General features: G+C 39.7%; 1 protein-coding gene across 2 annotated transcripts in view; it reads left to right on the plus strand.

Annotated features, from left to right (window-relative positions):
• LOC119744510 overlaps window positions 1–22,607 on the plus strand; it is a 43,778-nt gene that overhangs the window by 12,128 nt on the left and 9,043 nt on the right. For both annotated transcript variants that reach the window (XM_038220457.1, XM_038220458.1), the window contains exons 2-3: window positions 13,480–13,619; window positions 14,824–14,952. In XM_038220457.1, coding sequence (XP_038076385.1) covers window positions 13,480–13,619; window positions 14,824–14,952 — 269 coding nt within the window. The remainder of the gene's footprint in view (window positions 1–13,479; window positions 13,620–14,823; window positions 14,953–22,607) is intronic.

Raw genomic sequence — 22,607 nt, forward strand, 5'->3', positions numbered from 1 at the left:
TGATTTCAAATGGAGATCCTAGAATGCTGTTTTTCTCGGAATACAGCTGAAGCTGAGCTGAAACTTCATCAGGTTAGTTGTTCAGTATCCTTCATTAGATTTTGAACACTTTTGTTGCACTTCAAACGAACAAAATGCACAAATTACAAACGATGGACTATATCTTTAAAACAGTGATCTGGAGATTGATTGGGTAATGAACGGTGCAGTTATGCCTGATGGACTTCACTTCACGCTTGTACGGTATGCATGCAGTAATGCATACATTTGCATACATGTAAGCCTGTTCCTGTTCATGTACATGTACACGTATGCATGCGTGCTGACTCCTGGTTTCATTAAAATTAATAACGACACGCTTTGGGTGTGCCCCCCTGCGCATACATGTACCTACCGTAATCCAAATCAATGCACAAGTGTGATAAGCCGTTGTACAGTAGGCCAACACGCTTTCCCCGTCGTCACACACTCAGTAGCGATACCAGAAATGCTGTAGGGCCAATAACCCACAACAGATTAAAATGCACAATTTACATTTAGCCGGGGGGCGTCTGAACCATCACAGCAACGCCAAGCCCGGTGTAAAGTGTGTGAGGGCCCCGCTGTAGCCTATAGTCGCAGTGGGCACTTAAGCACGCTCTCCACGATCGGGTTTCGGCGTGCCGGGGTTTCGGAACGAGTGTTTTTCGGCAGCTGAAGCTGACACAGCAGATGTTATGCGCGGTCGACCGGGGATTGTCTGAAAGTAAAATGGAGAAAACCCTCCAGGTGAGGGTTCAGTAAATCAGGTTTTGCCAACCTGACAGTTGAAAACCGCCCGGACACGGGCTAATTGGCAGTAGCTGATGTTCTGTATTGCCCTAATGATTCTGTCGCCGGACTGGAACTCAGGGAGCACTCATGTTGTTGCGTATTTGTCACAAATGGTACGTGTCAGTGTGCTGATTCACTACAATGCGAACCTGTACACTTTCCCAATGGCAAATCTGAGAACCAAATAGAACCAATATCAAAAATTGTCAGGGGGAGGGAATAAGAAACAAGTAACAAGTGTGACTGTGAGGAGATATATATTCTTTCTGTAAATGTAACCAGTGTTTTCAAAAGAGCAGGCAACCCTTTCATAAACTTCAATGAATTTACAAGAAGCAAGAGCAGACCCACACTGTAAACCTGGGTTAATCCATTACACACCAAGATCCGTTGAAATCCGCGAGGAGGTTGTGGAGGATTCGGGAGGATTGAGTAAAGCGTAGCCTGGTCAGCATTGTATTTCATCAATACTTGACGCCCCTTGAAAGATTTAAGTACAAAGAAGACTGGTACAATTTGTACATGTACCATTGGTTTCTTCAAGAAGAAGCATTTGCAGGATTCAGCAAGCGTCCCTCCCATTACAAAAAGCAGTAAGGTAATGGAGATAATTGTAAGGCATTTTTAGTGGACATGTGAAGAGTTTCTGGCAAAGCAGTGTTGGGATCCAGGGACCTCCTTTGTAAACTTTATTTTTTTGAAGAAGCATTTAAAAGACCCACTTTCTCTGTGATTTAACAGCCTCGCGACCTTTCTGGCACCAACTCGAGAGCATATAAAATCAAACCAGGTCCGTTAACCCACTTCGCTCAAGTTGTAAACAACCAGGAGCCTTCACCCAACTGTGTAATAAGACAGGGCTAAGCCGAGCGTGCACAAAGGCCCGACATTATGAAATCCTGTTAAGTGCGCCTTCTTGCTCTGTGCCAAAGCCCCCGTCAAGGCCAGCCCCGTTCTGCTGTGTTTTTTTTGTGTGCGTAGAAGTACAAAAAAGGAGAGAAATCAAAAAGCTGTAAACAGGTTTAGTTCATGGTTAGTCTGCAGGGGTGCATGGGGAGAAAAAACGATGACGAATTAAAGGTAGCGCGTACTGTGACGTGCTATGAATTGAGTTAGAACTTGTACACTGCAGGCACTGCTTGTATTAAACAAGTGACATGTTATTCATAGGATAATTTGCGTCTAATATTGAAGTAACATGTTGTTCAGCAAGGTCATTTTCGTCTGGACAAATATTTATGAAAAACTTGTTATTGTGAATTTTTCCTTTTGGGCATTAGGTGTTGCACATGTACATTGAATGTGAACTTCTTACCAGTACCTTACTAGGGGTTCGTGAACTTCGTGTTATTTTTATTTTGAAAGAGATGGAAAGGGTGAGTCTGTCCTTAGAATTGTGAAAACAAGGAAACCTGAAAACAAACCATTAAGTGTTGTGTCTCATGTCTATGCCTGTTTTTTTTGGCCTTGGAAAAGGTAATGTTAGATGGAAGAGTATTTATTTTGTGAAGTTGAACTTTGACAAAATAGGGTCAAATGTACACGATAGGATTCTCAGTATCAGGCATGCAACTTTTCCTCAGATCAGCTGATTTCCTCTTTTTTTACTTCCCATGTGTGCCATTGAAAATAGAAAAACACTGTACAAAGTCTTGGATAGATTTGAACTTCCTCTTTTTTTGTGACTTCCCAGTTGCATGCCTGTCAGTATGCCGGTTCTTTCAGTTTCATTTGTGTTGGGACCATGGGACCATTTACATGCATACATGAAAAACCCATTAAAATTCCTCATGTAGGTGTGTAAATTACGTTTAGGGGTCATAATGCCCAGTGGAATGAGGAAGAAGTACAAGGCTCCTTCTCCAAAAACCGTAACTAAAAAAAACGTTACAAAAAACCCATGATGCAAATTCCCGCTAATGTGGGCTGAGCATACTATGTAACCATCCTTGCTAATGTTGTTTCAACTGCCAAGTCTGCAACAGTGGCCCGGGTATTGAGTGAAGGACTCGGGCAGCCACTTTAGGGGTGATGTTTGTGTAAGCTCCTCACTGAACCCTGCCACACTTCTCTCGCACCTCTCACAGCCTCGGAATTCTCCAAGGGAATTTAACAAATTCTGTCCTCCGACCGATACCGTGATACCCGGTCAACAAAACGGGGTGAAACGAGAATCTGTCCCGCACACGTGATCTAGGCTCGGGATCCGTGTGGCTCACAGTGGCACCCTGCAGAAATTGGGGTCATCGTAGGTTGGATTAGGGCCCACAATGGGGGTTGATGCTCTGTGGGAATTCATCTGGAGTGAGTCGCGCTGGGAATGTCTTATATCCAGGGATGTTGTCTTTTGGTTTGTGATGCTGCAGCTCTGGGGGGATGCATGGTGCTATTAATATTTGAGTGGGACTGAAGGGATTGCGTCCTGTCTTGAAGATAGATGGTCGGAATTTTAATAGCTGGGATGAGAAATTTCCTCCGGATTCAAAGTTCACTGATCCGGTATTTCATACTTACAGTGCTGAGGTTTTGACATGCAGCTGTGCTCTACACTTCACTTTTTGCTCTCCATTGGTTATGCAGGATACATTGGAAGTCTTTTATTTGGTACATTTGAATGCAAGTAATGAAGTGAACTTTGAAACTCATTTCGAGCATTTAGAATTGAATCGATTAGTTGTGTAATGCACAAAATACACAAAGGGAAATTATACATGAGGTGATGATTGCGTGCAATAAAGGTAACGCTACCGGTAGTAACACATGCTTTTCCACTTTACTCATTACAGAATTTATGCATTTACCATACGCAGACCTCCAGATGTGTTAGTTTTTATTTTACACACATTACTGTACACAGTTCTACATGTGTTCCGGTACATGTATTGTCTCCATAAATCCCTCACTACAAAAGCACATGTCACGTGTGTTATTGACTTTCAAGAGTGTGATTGTGCCATGAATTTCAAGTTATATTGTAAATTGTACAATGTACATGTACATGTACATGTACATGTAGGCCTACCTGCGCAAAAATATACGGTACAAATACCGGTATGCATGTACCCACTACATTCAAATAAATTAATTAATACCTTTATTTTAATACTTACATGCAGGTAAAGGTACATGTACATGTACGAGATGTTCAAAATGAATGAAGTATGTACATGTACATGCGCATACATTTGTACATGTACCAGTACAATGTTCATTGTATCATTGTGTACATGTACATATTTGTATACATGTATGCGTTCAAATTTTGTACATGTACATTGTACATGTACATGTTCGTGTGCATACATGTACGGTACGTAGCAAGTGCACAAAGGCCATGTGCATCTGAGCACAACAATAGAATGCATCGTTTTGTGATGCATTACCGTTTCTCTCCATACAACCATACAATATATCAGCCTCAATATCTATTTGAGAAACAATGGGCCTTTAACCCACACACTGTGTGCACTATATGGATGGTGCTCATACATGAGGGAGAAGCATCATGTGTTATTAATTTGCAAGCTGTATTGATCTATTTTTCGCCAATCATTCATAGTTTATAACAAGCAACCACTTCATGTCATTGGTAGACTTAGTGAGTAGCACTGTACAGTAGGCCATATTTACGGGTATGTTCAGTGGGCACGTACTGACCAAAAAATATTAAAACAGTAATTAGGCCGGATAAAAAAAAAACATGTCTCTCGTCCGGGTTTTTAAAAAAAGGAGGAAGAGGGGCTTTTTATTTTGTATTTTTAATTTTTTTCAAGATGGCCGCCATTTTAAAATTTCCTGCAACCGTTGGTGTTTCCACTGTTCAAAGACACTTTTAAAATGAAAGACAAGTTGGTCAAAAGAACTGAACATATTTACAGTGTCACTTAGAGTTGTATTGGTCTACAATGAACAGTTTTAGATGCATTTGCTTTTTCTGTGTTTTTTTACTGCATTTTTTAAAAATAAAAAATAATAAAAAAATCCAGGCGGCCTCCAAAAAGGAAGCGGGCGGGGACGAGAAACTTGTTTTTGTTTTTTTGCTTCGCCTTACTGGAACATGCGCACATAAAAGCCAGCTGTTTTAAAGACTTACTGCTTGAACACGTACAGCATGCATGCACTCATATTAAAAATTTTCATTTGAAAATGAGTAGAATTCCAATCAGAGCTCCATTTTTATTTAAATGGCAGTTGGAAAACCTTGGTACATTTGTACTATACCAAAACAATATACTTTGTAAAGAAGATCCCATACTGGATAAACAAAAGTGAGACCATACTACCGTACAAGTGAAACATAACAACCCAAGTGAAATATAATGTTTGATAAATTTATAAACAGACTTGTCTCATTTTGATATTGTTTGACAGTGTAACAAGGTTCAGATGTCAAGTGTGCAAGTATTGATAGTGGTGTTTAGTTGCTGTGTAAAATGTTCACGTTTTGGCTGGAGAAGCAAACCACCTGCCGTAGCATTTCCCAGGGTTTTCCAATTTCTAAATAATATATGGAGTAAAAGACAGACAATAAATTGAAATACTAAACAGTCACGCTCTTGTAGTTCCGTTGTTATCTTGTGTCTGTCTGTAGCAACGGAGCGGTGAGTTTCTGAAATGGGTTCTCTGAATTATGACGCGATATGGATCAGTTCATTTCTCCAGCACAAAGTCTGTAATGGATGTCATTGTGTGTCACATAATGGAGAAAAAAGTAGAAAGAAAATTCAGTCCCGGTCACGAGTGGCAAACCAAAAAAACTTGATCGGATGAATTGAAATTGGGTATCAGATCTGAGGCCAGAGAAAACCGGTTCTATGAAGGAAAAAAAAAAAAGATTGAATGAATTTTACAAAACTTTTAGATTGAGTTGATAGTTTCTCCCAGTTTTCTGGAATTGAACTGTTATTGAATTGAATGCATTTTTTTAATACTTTGTATGAATTACATGTACCGGTACTATGACATGCATTAGGTTGTATTTTGTAGTACACATGTTGGTGCATAGTACACATTTTATCATGAAGCTATTAGATGATTTCATTGTGTAACCGGCACATTATGAAGTAGTAGAAAAGTAAATGAGTCTGATGGATATGAACAAAGAACGGAAAGTTTGCGTTTGCGGTACCACCATGTGAATAATCTCTCTTTTGAGTAGTGTGGTTCTGAGAAGATCCAGTTATATTAAATAGTAATCTAGATCTAGTTATTTCAAACTGTCACTGTGCTCTGTTCGTCTTCTGGAGAACATGTGGTTTGCAGATTAATTTATAACTGACTGCTACTTTGGCTTATTAAAATTACGATGTAATTCGAATCTATTATGATTGCAATATGATCAATGTTTCAAACAAAATTTATGGTCGTCAGGTAAAAATTACTTTTGTTCAATTGCATTAAAACATTACAAAATTGGAAAGTTAACTTTTATTCTTTAGCCTTTTTTTTTTTAATAGTGTTAAACAAACAAAAAGTGGCAGCGGTTTTAAAACATCAACATTTCACCTCCAGCATGGAACATGCTTATTCTGCTTTCCCTCCCCATTAATTCCCCCGCCCCAGAATGCCAAACCCTATCCAAAGCTTCTATTTTTCCCCTATATTTTTCCCCCAAATACGCCACAGTTATAGACCTGTGCACATGTATAGGCCATCAGTGCAGTATAACTGTTCATTTAGTAATCGAAGCGGCCTCCTTTGTTTAAAGAGCAACCATTCCACTGGCTTGTGAAATCAAAGAAAAAGTGAGAAACTAGAGTCGGCCCCCGCCCACAGCGTTTTCCCTCTCACAACCCTTCAAGAAAAGCACTCACTGTGTTTTTTAATCAAGCCGCATATAGCTTTGATAGCGAACCCGGCGAAACAACTCCGGATTGCACTTATAATTGCCCATTTTGGAAACTAGCCTACTGCGGGTATGGACATGTATCCGCGTAGTAGGTAGGGGCTATTTGCACAGCCTCAGCCTCGCTGTAACCTTTAAAGGGAATAAACATCATTGGCTTTTGCTGTAATTTTCAGAAACGAAATATTTGAGGGGTTAGTATAATAGATCAAATATTGTGACACTCACATGCTTGAAGTTTTGTGTTCGAAAATGCTGGAAAAACCAAGAAAAACAAAACTGTTCAAGTAGTCTGGTTCCCTGACTCCACTTTGACTAAATATAAAATGGATCAATTTACAGATGCCGGAAAATTGTAAGGTAAGGGTACCAGTCTAGCTGGCCTGCACCCGTTCATGAACATGTAACCAATAGCAAACAAAATTTGGACTGAATTAATGGTAAATTTGGAGCAGTAGTTGAAAAATAGTTGGGTTTTTCCAACGGTGGTCGGCCGACCACCGCTGGAAATTTTTACAAAAATACCATTTTCTTGAAAATGACTTCACACCAGGTGCCATAATTTTACAGGATGCTTTAGACTGTAATTTACCAACATCCTATTAAGGTATTTCGCAAAAACTTGGTAGTTTTATTTTTCGATGTTTGCAAATGTTGTGTATTCCCTTTAATACGCGGATGCGCCAGGAGCCAGTGCGTTAATTTGGAGGGCAGTCTGCAGGCGTGATGATTACATGTATTGAGCTCTCTTCAGCCTCTGCCCCGGACAAAAAGACAGTTCTTGGGGGAATATCCTTGTCAGATCCTCCGCCATATCATTTTCAGATGTAGCAGTAGCTGAGCTTGTAAAAGGATTGAGCTTTTAAAGTGACTTTATTTATTGTGTACATGTACGGTACATGTAGTACATGTACGAGTAGATTCGATTTATTTTCATTAAACACCTGTACACGTGCTGTACATTGTAACATACCGGTATGTACAAGGAACACTTTGAAGTATCTTTTCTTTGTTGGCCTACATGTACATTTGTCTTACCTGCAAATTTACAGTACTTAGGAGATCAAGTTTGTTTTTGATTTTTTTTAAAATGACTCAGATACCAGTACCAGTACATGTACACGATATGTACATGTACTTAAACTACATTGTACATTGTACTATGACTATACATGTGTACTTTATACATGTAATATGTCTTAAAATTTACATTTACATGTACATTTTGTAAGACCATATCAGCTAACAGGTCAAGTTGAGGTCACTGGGTCAGACAAGCATAGGAAATACAGGCTCAAAATTACATTGTATTTTCTTTTCTTGTATTTCGTCAGTAAAAGTGCCTGTAACCAAACTGCATAGATCTTGTGAAAGTGAATTGCATGAATGAAAAAAAACTTCACGAAACTCAACCCACCCGGGTCATTTAGTCAGACGGGGCTTTTCCGTTTTTCCCACGAATGCAAGGGCTATGAATGGAACTCCCGATACGGAAAACGTTGGGGGGTTAGCTCGCCAACAATAAAGGTGCCGGGATGACTTGATATTTAAATCGCCCGTCAACAAGAGCACTGGAGGTTGGGGGGTTAGCCCTCCCGCTGGATGTTTACTTTTTTCGCCTGGAGAGCTGTTTGGCATTGCAGCCTGGCTGTGAATGCTGGCTGTGGGATATCATAGGGCCTTGTGGGAGTGTTGTGTAGTCAGTAAACACTGGGGAGTTTGTACAGGTCTCCCTACGTGCGTGCTGCGCGGCCGGTGTGATGGTGCAAATAAGACAGTTGGAATATTTGCTGTGAACGTTTTGGGAAGATGTGGGAGTTTTCATGACATCACTGAAGAGATGCTTCTGCCTGCAATAGGATATTCTTTAATCTCTTTTGTCTTTCCCTCATTAGTCCTTACTCTATCTGACTTTTCTGAGATCCTTTAAAATCGGTCTTTAAGATTTTGGAGGATTTTCAATGGTATACTGCATTACTGTGTGTACATGGACATACATGTTTAACCCTGCTATCTGAACAGTCACGGCTAGTCAAAAAAACAATCCTCTTCTCCTGCCATGCCTTTTACAGTAGGCTAGTCACCAACAGCCAGATCATGTTTTAGGCAAGCACTATGACTAGTCAAATTAACACTAACAGACAAAGCAGGCAGGTGGTAGGCACAGCTGGCTTATAAATCAATCACTTACAGTCAAAGCATACATGTATACATGTACATGTAGCTGTATCAGGTTACAGTCACAGCCAGTCAATCCTGCTTTACATTGTAGGCTGGGAGCTCTTAACTGTTGAAAACAGTCCGATTCTGACTGAAAAGGACAACTTGGCACAGAATTACATGTAGTGTATGTTAGCATAGGAGGGTTGGAGGATTGTGTGGGATTTCAGAAGCTGTACAATGTAGCCTTGGGATAGTACATTGTACATTTATTATGCAAGTGTAGCAAAATTGCACTCTAAGCCTAAATGTAGGCCTACTGTTAATTCAGGATCTGACCTAAATCTACAATCTGGATCACACTGTTCAAGGACTGTTCTGAACAAGCCATTTTAATCAAGTTCTTCAAAACTCTTATCACCCTGCCAAGAAAAGTGATTTGGCCCTATCATCATTTCATCACTTGTCAATCACTATAAACCTGAGGCTGTGTACTTGTAAGGAGCTTTACTGAAGTGCAATTAATCTGGCCAAGATTTGATCACTCCACACACTGAAAGGTCACGCTTTCTTTATGCCAAGTTTGAAATTTCCGGCGAAGTTGGAGTTTTTGCCTTCAATAACAGTTGGATATGGCTACTCAGAGTGCTGTGGGCAAGGGCACTGAGACAAAAACTACAACAGTTGTACTGTTCTCCTCTGTTTGATTTCACACGTTATCGATTGTTTGCAAAAGTTTTACACTGAGTTTTTTTGTGTTGTGTGAAAGCTGGTTATTGTAAAGATGACTCAAACTTTGAGGACATACATTGTACATAAATTGTACAAGACATTGTATGTGTGTTGGGTGTAATGTAGGGTTTGCTGAATGCTGTAAAATATTTTCTTATTACACCACTCACTGAACACCATCATTGTGAATTCAACCATTTTTCAACCAATAACCAAGAGTGCTAAATATTCCTATGATGATGTACATTGTACGAGTTTCACTTGGTTTTTTTTGTAGTGATCAGTGATGTCTTTGCTCTTAAGGAATAGGTTTTTGGCAGCAGGCGTATCTTGCTTTTGGGTCGGGGATGGGGGACCACAAAATGTGTACCGGTACAAAACTACTGGTATGGTGCAAGCATGGAGGAAGAAAACGGTGCAAGCAACTAAGCATACATGGCATAAGCAACAGTGTACACACACTGGTACTTCAAAGGTTGGCTGTACTTTTGGTAATAATTATCTGAAAATAAACTGACCAGAAACTTATCTCTGGTCACTGGATTAAAAAAAATCCACCATCCTGATAAGGTACATGGACATGCTGTCATTTTGAAGAGAATAAATTGCATACAAATAAATTTAAAAGAAAAGAATCAAAATTGGAAATCTAAAAAAAAAAAATCTTCTCCCAAAGGTGGAAGTTTGGATAACAGTGGAAGTTTAAATTGGATTAGTGGCTTCCATTGAATTGTTGCAGTCGAGTCCAGCACAAGTCCATCACAAGTTAGTCATACACATGTAAGTCCATTCCGTAAAAAGGACTGTCTTTGTCAAAGTCCATTTGAATCTTTGACTTGACTTCGGACTGGATATCGATAATTTGTGATTGACTCGTGTGGAACTTGTGAGGACTTGTGATGGACTCAACTACACTGCCCCAATGATGGGGATGCCAAAAAGAGGAAAACATTAGTGTCAAAAACAAAGTAGATACATACATGTACATTGTATTTAAGTATGTCTTCAACTCTTCATTTTATTGAACAATACAAAAGATGCCCGCAGCTATATGTACCATAGCTACAGGTGGCACTGACTGACAGTGTTTACAGACTGACAGTGTGTAGAGCAGTTAACCACATTAACACCTGCATTACAACCATGCAGTCTTATCAGCCAAACAAGCTTTAAAATCTGGCTCAATTCAAGCCAATACTGTTTTATGAGAGACAGTATTGTTTAATCAGGACCACCAAGTGCACTTAATGAGGCTATTAACTAGCCTTGTGGTTAGCACACCATATTGTGAATGTCCAGTTATATTCTGAGTCTTGTTTGATATGGAGGCAGGGTGTTTGGCTTTTGACACCATCTAAACTGTGGGCTGAACCCTGCACTTCCAATAAACCCCTTTAAGCTTGAAACTTTTGAGGTCAGGCGTTGGTAAAGCTGCTTGTGCTGGCTTGAAAACTGAACAATTGAGTGACCATACAGGTAGTTGACAATCTGACATTAGAAATAAAACGGCAGTTTTTGCATCAATACATGTAATGTTCTTGCATTGTTATCAGATACTGTACATGTATGTGTGTCTACTTGTATGCCCACGTGACAAGACTGATTGCTAGAAATGTACTGTAAATCTTCATTTCATGATGCAGTTTTTTTAATGAAGAGTACATGTACACAAATATGTGTGTGTAAATTTGCACACAAAGTATGCATTGACTGTACTGTACTCATATAGGCCTACAACTGAAAATGTTTATTATACCCTATTAATTCAGCTTATCAAACCTTTTTGTAATTTACAAGTCATTTTTATGGTAGACTTACAACGTTCAAATACACCAAGGATGATACCCTATCTGAATTCAAACACTACAGACATTATGGTTGTGTACAAAGTATACATGGCTGTCAATAAGTATTAAAAATTGTTTGGAAAAAGTTTCCCCACAGCTCTGGGCACGATACTTCAAAGAATAATTTGATTGATAAATGATGTTGAAACGGATGTTGTAAAACAATCGAAGTACGCATTTTGATCTTCAGACTCTATAAGCAGTTCAGTTACAAACATGTGCAACGGTATTCCTCTACATGTAGGCCTGGTCGTGAGGCACACATTGTAAATGTGGCCTTTGAGATTTTTTTTTACATGCAGCGTAGAACGTTGATGCGGTTTTTTCTCCATTAGGTGGTAGTACATCTTAACTACAGGTAAATCTGAATAGTCTACACCTGGGGCATGCAATCAGCTGGCACACTCTGTCAAGACTTGTCCCAATGCTATGTGTCTTTCCCTCCACGATCAGCCAAGAAAAGTAGGCCAATGAATTCCACCCTCGTAAAATGTGCCCCACATTAGGCAAGCTCACCGAGCAATTATCGGTCAGCATGAAATCAGACTTGACCATTCCCTGTTCTACATTTTGGAAAATAAAAGGCAAATCAAAAGCGGCACGATACACGAGTGACGGACGCATACACGTAGCAATTTGTGTAAAAATGGGTTAAGACACAAAAAGTTTATCAGCTCAGTCTTGCGTTCATGACTCTCTGGCCACTTGGACCAATTTCGAGACAACATTTTTGTCGAGGCGGTTTGACAACCTTGCTTATTGCTGCCCTTGGCTACAAAGGTGTTTCGTGGGCTCTGCCCTCAAATAATCCAGCCGCCTCTGATTGAGTGCATTTCTCCAGCTTTTTGCAGAGGAGTAAGGGAAAAAAAAACCCAAGCACGTGGGAGAGAGGTCCTTTTTATCTGTGAAAAAAGCTTTCCTGTAATTGACGGACTATGGCATGAGCCCCCGGGATGGTCTCGTGCTTTGAAGTTGGTGTTGACACTGGGGGATGTTCACTCAACTTTTTTGTGTCTTCGTGAGTTGAACACTGTTCGTTTGTGGATTATGTAGAATTTTCATTCTTGACGTATAACCAGATGGTCAGGGGTTTGAAGTGTTTTGCCCTTGGGCAAGGCACTTAGTTCATGCTTACATGCCCATGTTTCTACCCAAGAGAGAATGTACGTATAAAGTATAATGTACATTCTGTAAGTGAATATATCCATTAGCGCGAAATATTTCCCTCTTAAGGGTCGGTTTTTATACTTTGTGCAAAAGTCAAAGGAAAACATATTTTATGACATCAACATCTAGTGTTTCATAATGAAGTTTGCAGTTACCGTTACAAATAAAAGTTGCTCTTAAAGCTCAGCATAAGGTATGCATCAGCCTTTAACCATAACTGCCCTGAATCCTTCAAAATCCTCTTTGCCAAAGTGGAGGAATTTGGAGGATTGAGGTTACATGGCAAAAGTGCATTACTGATTTCGTAGGATGCACTTTGTCAAGGTCTTGGGCCGGACCTTGTGTTGTTTTTGCTCAGCTGTGCATACCGGTACATTTTGTAAATATAGGCCTGGATTATGCTTGAAATCCTCCGTTAGGCTCCGTACTGCTCCCGGATGTCACTGGCCAAGCCTCAACATATTGACAGTCACTGCCGCAGGATTTTGCAGGCTTCAGGCAGTGGTCACCGATCCATGGACCATATTCAAGAAATAATGGAGGAATTTGAGGGATTGAGGCTATATGCTATTTTTCCAAGAGGCCAATTGGAGGATTTTGCAGGATTGAGGCTACATCCTAGCAAAAAGGCCAAGGGAGTTACCGTAGAGTTAATAATAATAATAATAACAATGCGTATTTACACACATGGAAAGTGCACGTGTCCACCTCTATTGGTGCTCAAGGCACTACATCATTATTACCCTCTATACCCTGCTCATTGGGCCAATGAAACATTGCTTTACTTGCTTAACAGGGAAACAATGAATCCTGAGATTTTGGACCTTGAATCTGCAGCTGTTCGAAATTACCTTCTTGTGTACAACAGATCCCAAACCATCAACTTCAATTCTGATTTTTTCCCCCCCCTTCCAGCTGTATCTACCCTAAGTGACTTCAAGAGCCTGACAGACCACTTTCGCTACCGTTCCCCGGTCCAAGAAAATCTCATCACCCCAGTTTCCAGACCTCAGTGCATAGAGCTCCAGTACCGTAAAGCCAGCACAGATCTTAAGGTAAGCAAACACCAGAAATTGAGATTCAACCTGATTCTCAAGTTGTCTTTTAGACAGTTATTGCAATAATAATTTAACCCTTTCACTGTATTGCCCAAAAATGCCCTGCCTATTACTCACTGTAGCGCCCGGAACTGACCAAGCACTCTATGGTTTATTGAGTTACATACTTCTATCAGTGAATAAATACAATGTATACAATGTAGTACAGGTGCTAATTGGTTAAGGCCTTAAAGATATAGTCCATCATTTGTAATTTGTGCATTTTGTTCGTTTGAAGCAACAAAAGTGTTCAAAGTCTAATGAAAGATACTGAACAACTAACCTGATGAAGTTTCAGCTCAGCCTCAGCTGTATATTCCGAGAAAAACAGCATTCTAGGATCTCAATTTCAAATCAAAAGTTGCTGAATCATGTTTTGAATTGTTTTGAATTGCAGCTATACGCGATGTCGCGCACTGATCCGACGAATTATAGCAACCGCGCTCGCCTGTGCGTCGTGCCAATGATTGCGCGCGCTGTGCAGAATAACAAAACGAACTACTAATTTAAATTTTCCTACGGTGCATCTTAAGACCCACCGTTGGAAAGGCCTTCTTTCGTTGATTACTTCAAAATGATAGCTTGCCAGAAAGATTAATTTCACAGGGAGTTTAGTCCACTTACTATCTTTCAACCAAGTATGTTTTTCAACAATAATACGCCAGTTTCTTTTTCGGATGGCTGCAAATGATGGACTATATAGCTTTAAACTAAAAAATCGTCATGTCAGTGCAACAAGGTTGTACAGTAACTCCATTCTGCAACAAAGTTGCATCTCGCGGGACTACTACAAGGTTGTATCTTGACATCCACTGTGTTTGTGTACACATACATCTGGGTTATGAAGTGAGATACGACCTTTTGACATTCTGAAACTCGCGTTTCACGTACATACATTACGGCCCATTTTAGGAGGTAGGACCTTGTTGTACGGACACGAGGAAATGAAAGAATGATGAAAGACAGGTACTTTTAATACATGTACCTGAATATTGCAGCTTGTAAACACTTTACACTGCAAGACGTCGGAGTTTATCAGGAATTTCAAACGGGATTTGACTCTGCATAATGGATTTTAACCTACATGTACCCGGTACAGTGTTCGTGGATAAAAAGAAATACTTCATACAAGTTTTCTTTTGCTATTTGTCCTTTCTCCCAGGACATCTTTGAGAAGTTGAGGGAATACCACGAGGATGAAGTCACCGTTTGCAATCTGTGCCAGAGCATTTCTCTGTCCAGACTCAACTGTGATACGGACTCATCCGAGTATGACATTGAGTTCCCTAGAGTAAGTATACCGACTGCTGTTAGTGTTACAATGTACATGTAACTCCTTGCATCATTTCTTGGTTGTTGGCTGTGCTAATAACTTTTTCTCTGAAGAATCTTTTACACTGAATTCTCTGATGGGAATCTAAACTGTTCTTCGGAGAAGCTTGATTAAAAAGCACTGACTAACTTTTGTTCTCTGGATTTTTTCGTTGGTGGTGGGGAAAATAATATAAATCGTTCGTATCTGTGAGTATTTAGAATAGTCCTAATTACATTTGGGTACATTTTCTCTCAGCACTCTCAAATAGGGAACTCAGTATTGAGAGAAATTTAAAAAAAAGTAATGGTGGGAAAATGTTTTGAGTTTAAATGTAAGAACTACGATGTATTTAGTTTAGTATAAACACTGGGCGCTACATGTAGGATAGCTGCAGTTAATAGGTAAAGAGCATGCATACATGTACATGTATTCACATGTGTAAGTTTGTACAATGTACCTGTATGAAAAAGTGGAACTTGTGGTGTTAAATCACAAACTAACCACTGTTAAAAATAGCCTGAAATTTTGTTCAAATACTTGATTTCACTACTGAACAAAACAAATTTGGATATTTTTTTTGTTTAGATACATGTATACCAAGTGGAATAAATTACAGTTTACATGTAAATATTAAAACTGACTCCATATTTTGATGTTATCGCAAGTGCTACACAATTTAATGTTAGATCAGCTAAAGAAAATAGAAAAAAAAGTCAAACCAAAAACAACCCCCCAAAAAGTGCAGTATCACAGCTTCACAAGCACAGATAGAGTAATTTTTCAATGATAAACAAATCAGGCACAAATTAAACCAGCGGCTCAACCAACCTTCACGTGTCAAACATAATGCCACTACAATTATATCCATTTCTAACAAGGCAAGGTTTATTAAAAGGTTTGTGATGTATCTGAGGAGCTGGGACATTTGTCTCTGCCCGTCCTGGTATCAGCGTTTTCAAGCCCGTTGGAGTGAGATTGTTTATTTTTGATTGGATGCTCCGAATACCGCAGAGTTGACATCCCAGTATATTACGGCAACATCTCCTGTACTATTCACTCCTGTTTGCTGCATCTGTCTGTGTTAGTCCTTGGCCTCATTTCCAACCTTCTGTTGCATTCCGTAAACAATTTTCGCACATTGGAGGAATTTTCCCACCGTGAAACGCAAGTTCAGAGTTACATGTGTAAGCCTACAGTGCATTGTGCACTGTCTTTTCGTGGACAATGCAATGTGATTATTGGGATATGAGGATGACAATTCAGAACTGGCACTCTTTAAATAACAGCCAATAATTTATTCATAAATAAATACATTCGTTTATTCTTGAACAATCGCTGCCCATTATGACCCAAAGAAGGTATAAATGATTGAAAAAAAGCGAAGTTCCTTTTACTCAAGAAACAACAGAAGATGCACGAACCGTGTTACGTACAGCACCGTACACCATGTGTATACATTGGTGCATTTTTCTCTCATACAGTATAATTAGATTCGTAGTCATACACATGTACATGTTAAACAAAAGCGTTTAAAAACATTCACATTCAATTTACGCGCATGGTACATGAAAAAGCATGTAGTTGAGCTTCTATTATGCATTTACTGCACCATGAGAAAAACCAAGCTATTTCCAAATGTGCCAGCACAAAAAAAAAACGTGAACTTTACCTCCACAACATAATGACCCATAAATTCAGCACACAAAGATGACAGCGCTAATAAATTGCATGCGGCCTGTGTTGGCCGGGAATCTTTGGCAGTATTTACACAGCATTAATATTTAACAAATGGTCTTTGGCTAAGTGGGTTATGCAAAGCTCCAGGAGAAAAAAGGACACAAAGGTACATAGCAGTTGGCTGGTTGGAATTGGGAAACTATGTTTTCATCACCGTTGCGAATGAGGAGGAAATAATCTTCGCACGTCATACAACTAAAAGTCAGTTGGAGCCGCCTAAGCCCGTGGAGCCAAACAAGACCACAAAACTTGAGCAAACATTTGGGTTGAGGGTCAAGTTTATGGGGCATTTTTGGAACCCACAAAATGTTTTCACACAAAAAAATAATATCTTAAAGCCCTTTGAAATGGCAGTTTTTATCACTTTTGAAAAGCACCCTGCTCATTTCGTGAATGCGATTGCAAGCTAGGGCGTAGGCTTAACAGATAGGGGACCACAGAACTCTGGTAAACATGGAGGCTATAGGGTCAAGTTTATGGGGGCATTTTCGGGACGAACAAAATATTCTTATTTACAGGAAAACAAATTCAGATTGTTGTTTAAACTGGAGTGCTTGAAAACAATATTTTATAGAAACTATATGTCTTGTACCGGTACATTTAGATCAACACTAAAATCCCCGGCCTCGTTTTTTCGCGAGTAAGGATTGCCTTGTTTTAAGATTGTGGATTGCACAAAAAATTTGAAACAGCATGCAAGAAGACTAAGAGTGTTGAAAATTACCTTGCTTAAAGCTATAGTCCATCATTTGCAGCCATCCGAAAAGTAACTGGCGTGATTATTGTTGAAAAACAAACTTGGTTGAAAGATAGTAAGGGAACTAAACTCCCTGTGAAATTATTCTTTCTGGGAAGCTGTCATTTTGAAATAATCAACGAAAGAAGGCATTTCCAACGGTGATTCTTAAGAAGCACCGTAGGAAAATTTAAATTAGTAGTTCGTTCTGTTCTTCAGCGCAGCGCGCACAAGTATTGGAACGACGCACACGCGCGCACGGTTGTTATAATTCGTCGGATCAGTGCGCGACGTCGCGTATAGCTGCAATTCAAAACAATTCAAAACATGATTCAGTAACTTTTGATTTGAATTTGAGATCTTAGAATGCTGTTTTTCTCGGAATGTACAGCTGAAGCTTAGCTGAAACTTCATCAGGTTAGTTGCTCAGTATCCTTCATTAGATTTTGAACTCTTTTGTTGCTTCAAACGAACAAAATGCACAAATTACAAATGATGGACTGTAGCTTTAAGTCGTTACTTACCCGGAATTTTGAGCTCTCTGCAGTTGGCTGCCAAATTAAAAAAAAAAAAACTCGGTCTGGAAAGAAGTGTTGGCCCTGAATCGAACCAGAATTTGTCCTTCAAATGTGAAGCCTGTGCCATTTCACATTTACTATAAGACCAGAGGAGGGAGACTTAGATAATGAGGCGAGATTGCCATGTTGAGCAATCATCACCCTGTCATTTCCTCAAGGTTGTTTCATATCACAAAGCCAATCAATCATGCTCAATATTACTGCTTGGTATTGTCAGCCTACATATGGATATGGAAAATGAAGGGAAAAAAATGTATAAACCAGTAAATAATATATGTACATGAAGTTGTACCGGTAGTATTGCAAAATTTTCTGAAATTATTTGGAATTATTAAAGATTGTTAGAGAAATTTTTTGAAATTATTTGGAATTATTAAAGATTGTTAGAGACTGTTACCGGTACGTTCCTTTATATCGTATACATGTACATCTACACGTACATGAACATGTACGTGTACGAAATGTACGGTACGTACGTGTGTGTGTGTGTGTACAATGTACATACTGCGTGAGAAATGCGTTAAACGTTTGGATCCACGAGCAAATTTGTACATCTACACAGTTCGTACATGTACATGGTACACTAGAGCTTTTCAACACAAATTGTACAAACTGCAGTGTAGATGTTTCTGAAATACCATAATGGCATAAATTTATTTTGCAAAACCTGTGAGTAAATGTAAGTTTGATTTGAGATAGAGGGTGTAGCTATGGTAGATTCAAGATAATGTACATGTACAACAGGTCTGATATTTAAAAGGATTTATACTTCAAATTGCACAGATCAGTCCTAAAAAAAGGGGCCTTATCATAAGTCCGACGCCTCATAAGTCCGACATCGGAAAAACGAAGCGTACAAGGCGTCGGACCTATGAGGCATCGGAGCTACATGTTTGAGGCATCGGACTTATGAGGCATCGGACCTATGAGGCGTCGGACTTATGGGCCTAAATTATTTGGTTGGGGGATCCAATTTTGTCAGACTTATGAGGCATCGGACGTACATTGTATGAGGAGTCGGACTTATGAGCGGACCCCTAAAAAAAGACCCACTTTGACTAAAGAGTCAGCCAAGGGCTGTAACAGATCCTAGTCTCCTCACTTCAAATTATGGAATATGACTGAGTTCAACATGTAGGCCAACATTGTAGACAGCGTGTCAGCTCCCCCCCCCCCCCCCCCACTCCCCCAAGGCAAACCACTGTTTGTTGAAGTTGAGGAGGCCATTACCCTCCCGATCCAAAACCTAAACTTGAGTGACATCAGTCAGGAAATATCTCAAGTATTTGGTATCGCAACCCATAATAATCCCTTGTTATCCTCTGCCAGTGGCAATGCAAGAGCGAAGTTGCACACATGTTGCATGGATGGGGTTAAGGGTTCCGAGCCGAACACCACAAGTCAAAATAAAGGCTAGATTTTTTTCACCATGAAACCATTCACAGTGAAAAGGAATTTTAGATTATTTTTTGGTTTTCTGAAAGTGGCTTGGGATGACTTGTGCTCAATAAAGAGGGTGGAGGAGGTATGAGGATGTGACAAAAGAGAATAGGATTTCTTTTCGTTGAAATGTATTGACAATGGTAAAAAAGAAAGAAAAATTACCCTGGGCCAAAACAATATTATGTCCATTGTAACTGTAAATTTAGGCTCAGTTAGGTTGCTGCTGGAAGATTCTGTATGTTCACACTAGGCCTGGGCGAGTAGTGAATTTTTCTATTCGAGTACTCCCAAAAGAAAGTACTCACGAGTAGTCGAGTACTCGTGAGTAGTTAACAGAATTCCCATCAAAGCAGAAAAATGACATACATGTACATTAGTATGACGGGAAATACATTGTAACTACTGGTAGAAGCAAATAGCGTGCAAGTCACACCATATTCTTCAGCACCAAGTTATCCTCACTGTGCGACGTTTTGGGTCATGTACTTGATTTTTTTTTTTTGACGAATGGAATCCTAGGGAGAGAGAGGTGCAGGGAGTGATTCCCTGTTTGCAGGGGACGTATTAACTTAAGCCGTGAACCCTAAATTGCTACTCGCGAGTACCTGCTCCTACTCCCACCAGGACGAGTACTCGAGGAGATGAAAAACCACCAGCAGAATTATGAGTAGCATAAACTACTAATCAAGTTACTCGCCCAGCGGTAGTTCACACTGCACTCAACCAGTTTACAATGTTTTACATTTAATTCTTCCTGAACAGTTACAACAGATGAATAGGCCCTACCAGCACATCATTATATGTCACTGGTTATTGCTTAAAAAAGCACCATAAGGGTGAGGGGGTGGGGGGGGGGGGTACGAGGACACCTGCAGTTCTACATGACGTTCCTCTGTAAGCTGTATTTCATCCTTCCTCGATTATCTCAGTCCACCACCCACGCCTCTTGAATCTCTCAATGTATAATACATGTTCTTTATCATGAATGATGTCCATTAAGCCAAAGATTAACCTTTTAGATCTTGGCTCTTTCATCACCCACTACCGTATAAATACTTAAGCTTGAAATTTTCAAGTGCACTGTCAGAATCTCTCATAAGGCCCAGTCTAGACACTCAATTTGAGATCCATTGCAGAACCGTTGTTTTAGTCCATCATTTGTAAGTTGTGCATTTTGTTCGTTTGAAGCAACAAAAGTGTTCAAAATCTAAAGAAGGGTACTGAACAGCTAACCTGATGAAGTTTCAGCTCAGCTTAAACTGTATATTCCAAGAAAAACAGCATTCTAGCATCTCAATTTCAAATCAAAAGTTGCTGAATCATGTTGTTTTGAATTGCAGTTATACGCGATGTCGCGCACTGATCCGACGAATTATAGCAACCGCGCGCGCGTGTGTGTCGTGCCAATGCTTGCGCGCGCTGCGCCGAAGAACAAAACGAACTACTAATTTAAATTTTGCTACGAAGACGCACCGTTGGAAAGGCCTTCTTTCGTTGATTACTTCAACATGATACCGTAGCTTGCCAGAAAGATTAATTTCACAGGGAGTTTAGTCCACTTACTTTCTTTCAACCAAGTATGTTTTTCAACAATAATACGCCAGTTACTTTTTCGGATGGCTGCAAATGATGGACTGTAGCTTTAAACTGCAGTGCATATTAAGTCAGGTTTAAGTGCCGTACCAGACATTGTAATTTCAAACACGAAAACATTCACATACATACATGTGATGTACTTGTACAGTACATATCAACAGAATGTGATCAGTAAAATTCTTGTCACGTACCTGTACATGGAGGCCTACTTGTAGTCTCTGAGGGCAAATTGAGAGTAATCGTACCTCGCCCAGAAATCATGTTTTGCATTACATTTTTTTGCATCCATAAATTATCAGCAATCAGAAAAGTAGCCACGCTGCTTTCGGCCCGAAGACATAACACTTGAACACACCCACAGACATGTTTCAAATACACTTGGCTTGTAATACCCAGCCATCAAAACATGTTTGAAAATATATATGATGCTGCCTTCTTTCAAGTGCAGGTGCATACTTGTAACTCTAGCTAACTTGTACAGTATGTAGGTTAAATCATGGAGGAAAAAAAGTAGATTGAAAGTTTAACATACATGTAGTGAAATCAAAAGGTTTTCCGTTTAGATGTAGAATGAAATAGAGTCAAGGATGTAGAGCAGCCACTTACATGTAACCCTAACATCGTAGCCATTACTTTGGGATAAAGAATTGAGGACTACAGAATACTATGTTGTGCATACATGTATATATGCTGAAGTATTTCATACTACAGTTTACTAAGTTGTAGTGTTTTGTAGCTTTATGTGAGGTTAGCAGTCCTTCTGTTTTGAGGCGAGCGATCACACCCCCACACTATCACACGCCTAAATGCTTCCTGAGAAGTGTGAATCCCTCAGTACCGCACACCTTGGCATACATTTACGGCATAATTATACTTCATAATTTGTGAAAAATAAAGTATGTCGGTGAAGAGAAAACGGCTTTATTGTAAACCAAGATGAATATTATGAAGAAAAAAATACCAGATTGTTCAGTCCCAGCTTGGACCACTGAATCACACACCTAGAAAAATCACATGCCTAGAAAAATCACACGCCTAGAAAAATCACACGCCTAGAAAAATCACACGCCTAGAAAAATCACATGCCTAGAAAAATCACACGCCTAGAAAAATCACACGCCTAGAAAAATCACACGCCTAGAAAAATCCAGGTGTGCGTTTTTCCACACACCTGTGATTTTCAAATCAGAAGGAGTGAGGTTAGGGAGGACCAGAGACAAATTGACACATGTACCGGTATCCAACAAGTGGCCACCTTGCCATTTTCCCCCAAATGTACATTGTATACGTGCAGATGTGTATTACTGTAAATGTACATGCATAGGAAAATGAAATGTCCATGTTTTTTTTCTGGGAACAAACTTGGCAACTAGGCCACTATATTAGAGTAAGACCAGGTTGCCAGTACATGTACATTGTACCTGTATTGCTTGACATTTTCAGGCAAACATTCTCAGAAACATTTGTAGTGCAGGTTTTATAGTTCCCTTCAAATTCGTCATTTTCTACATACATGTAGGTACGTGCTCATAGTCATAGTC

The sequence above is a fragment of the Patiria miniata genome, unplaced genomic scaffold (assembly GCF_015706575.1).
Source record: "Patiria miniata isolate m_02_andy unplaced genomic scaffold, ASM1570657v1 HiC_scaffold_7, whole genome shotgun sequence".
Taxonomy (NCBI): domain Eukaryota; kingdom Metazoa; phylum Echinodermata; class Asteroidea; order Valvatida; family Asterinidae; genus Patiria; species Patiria miniata.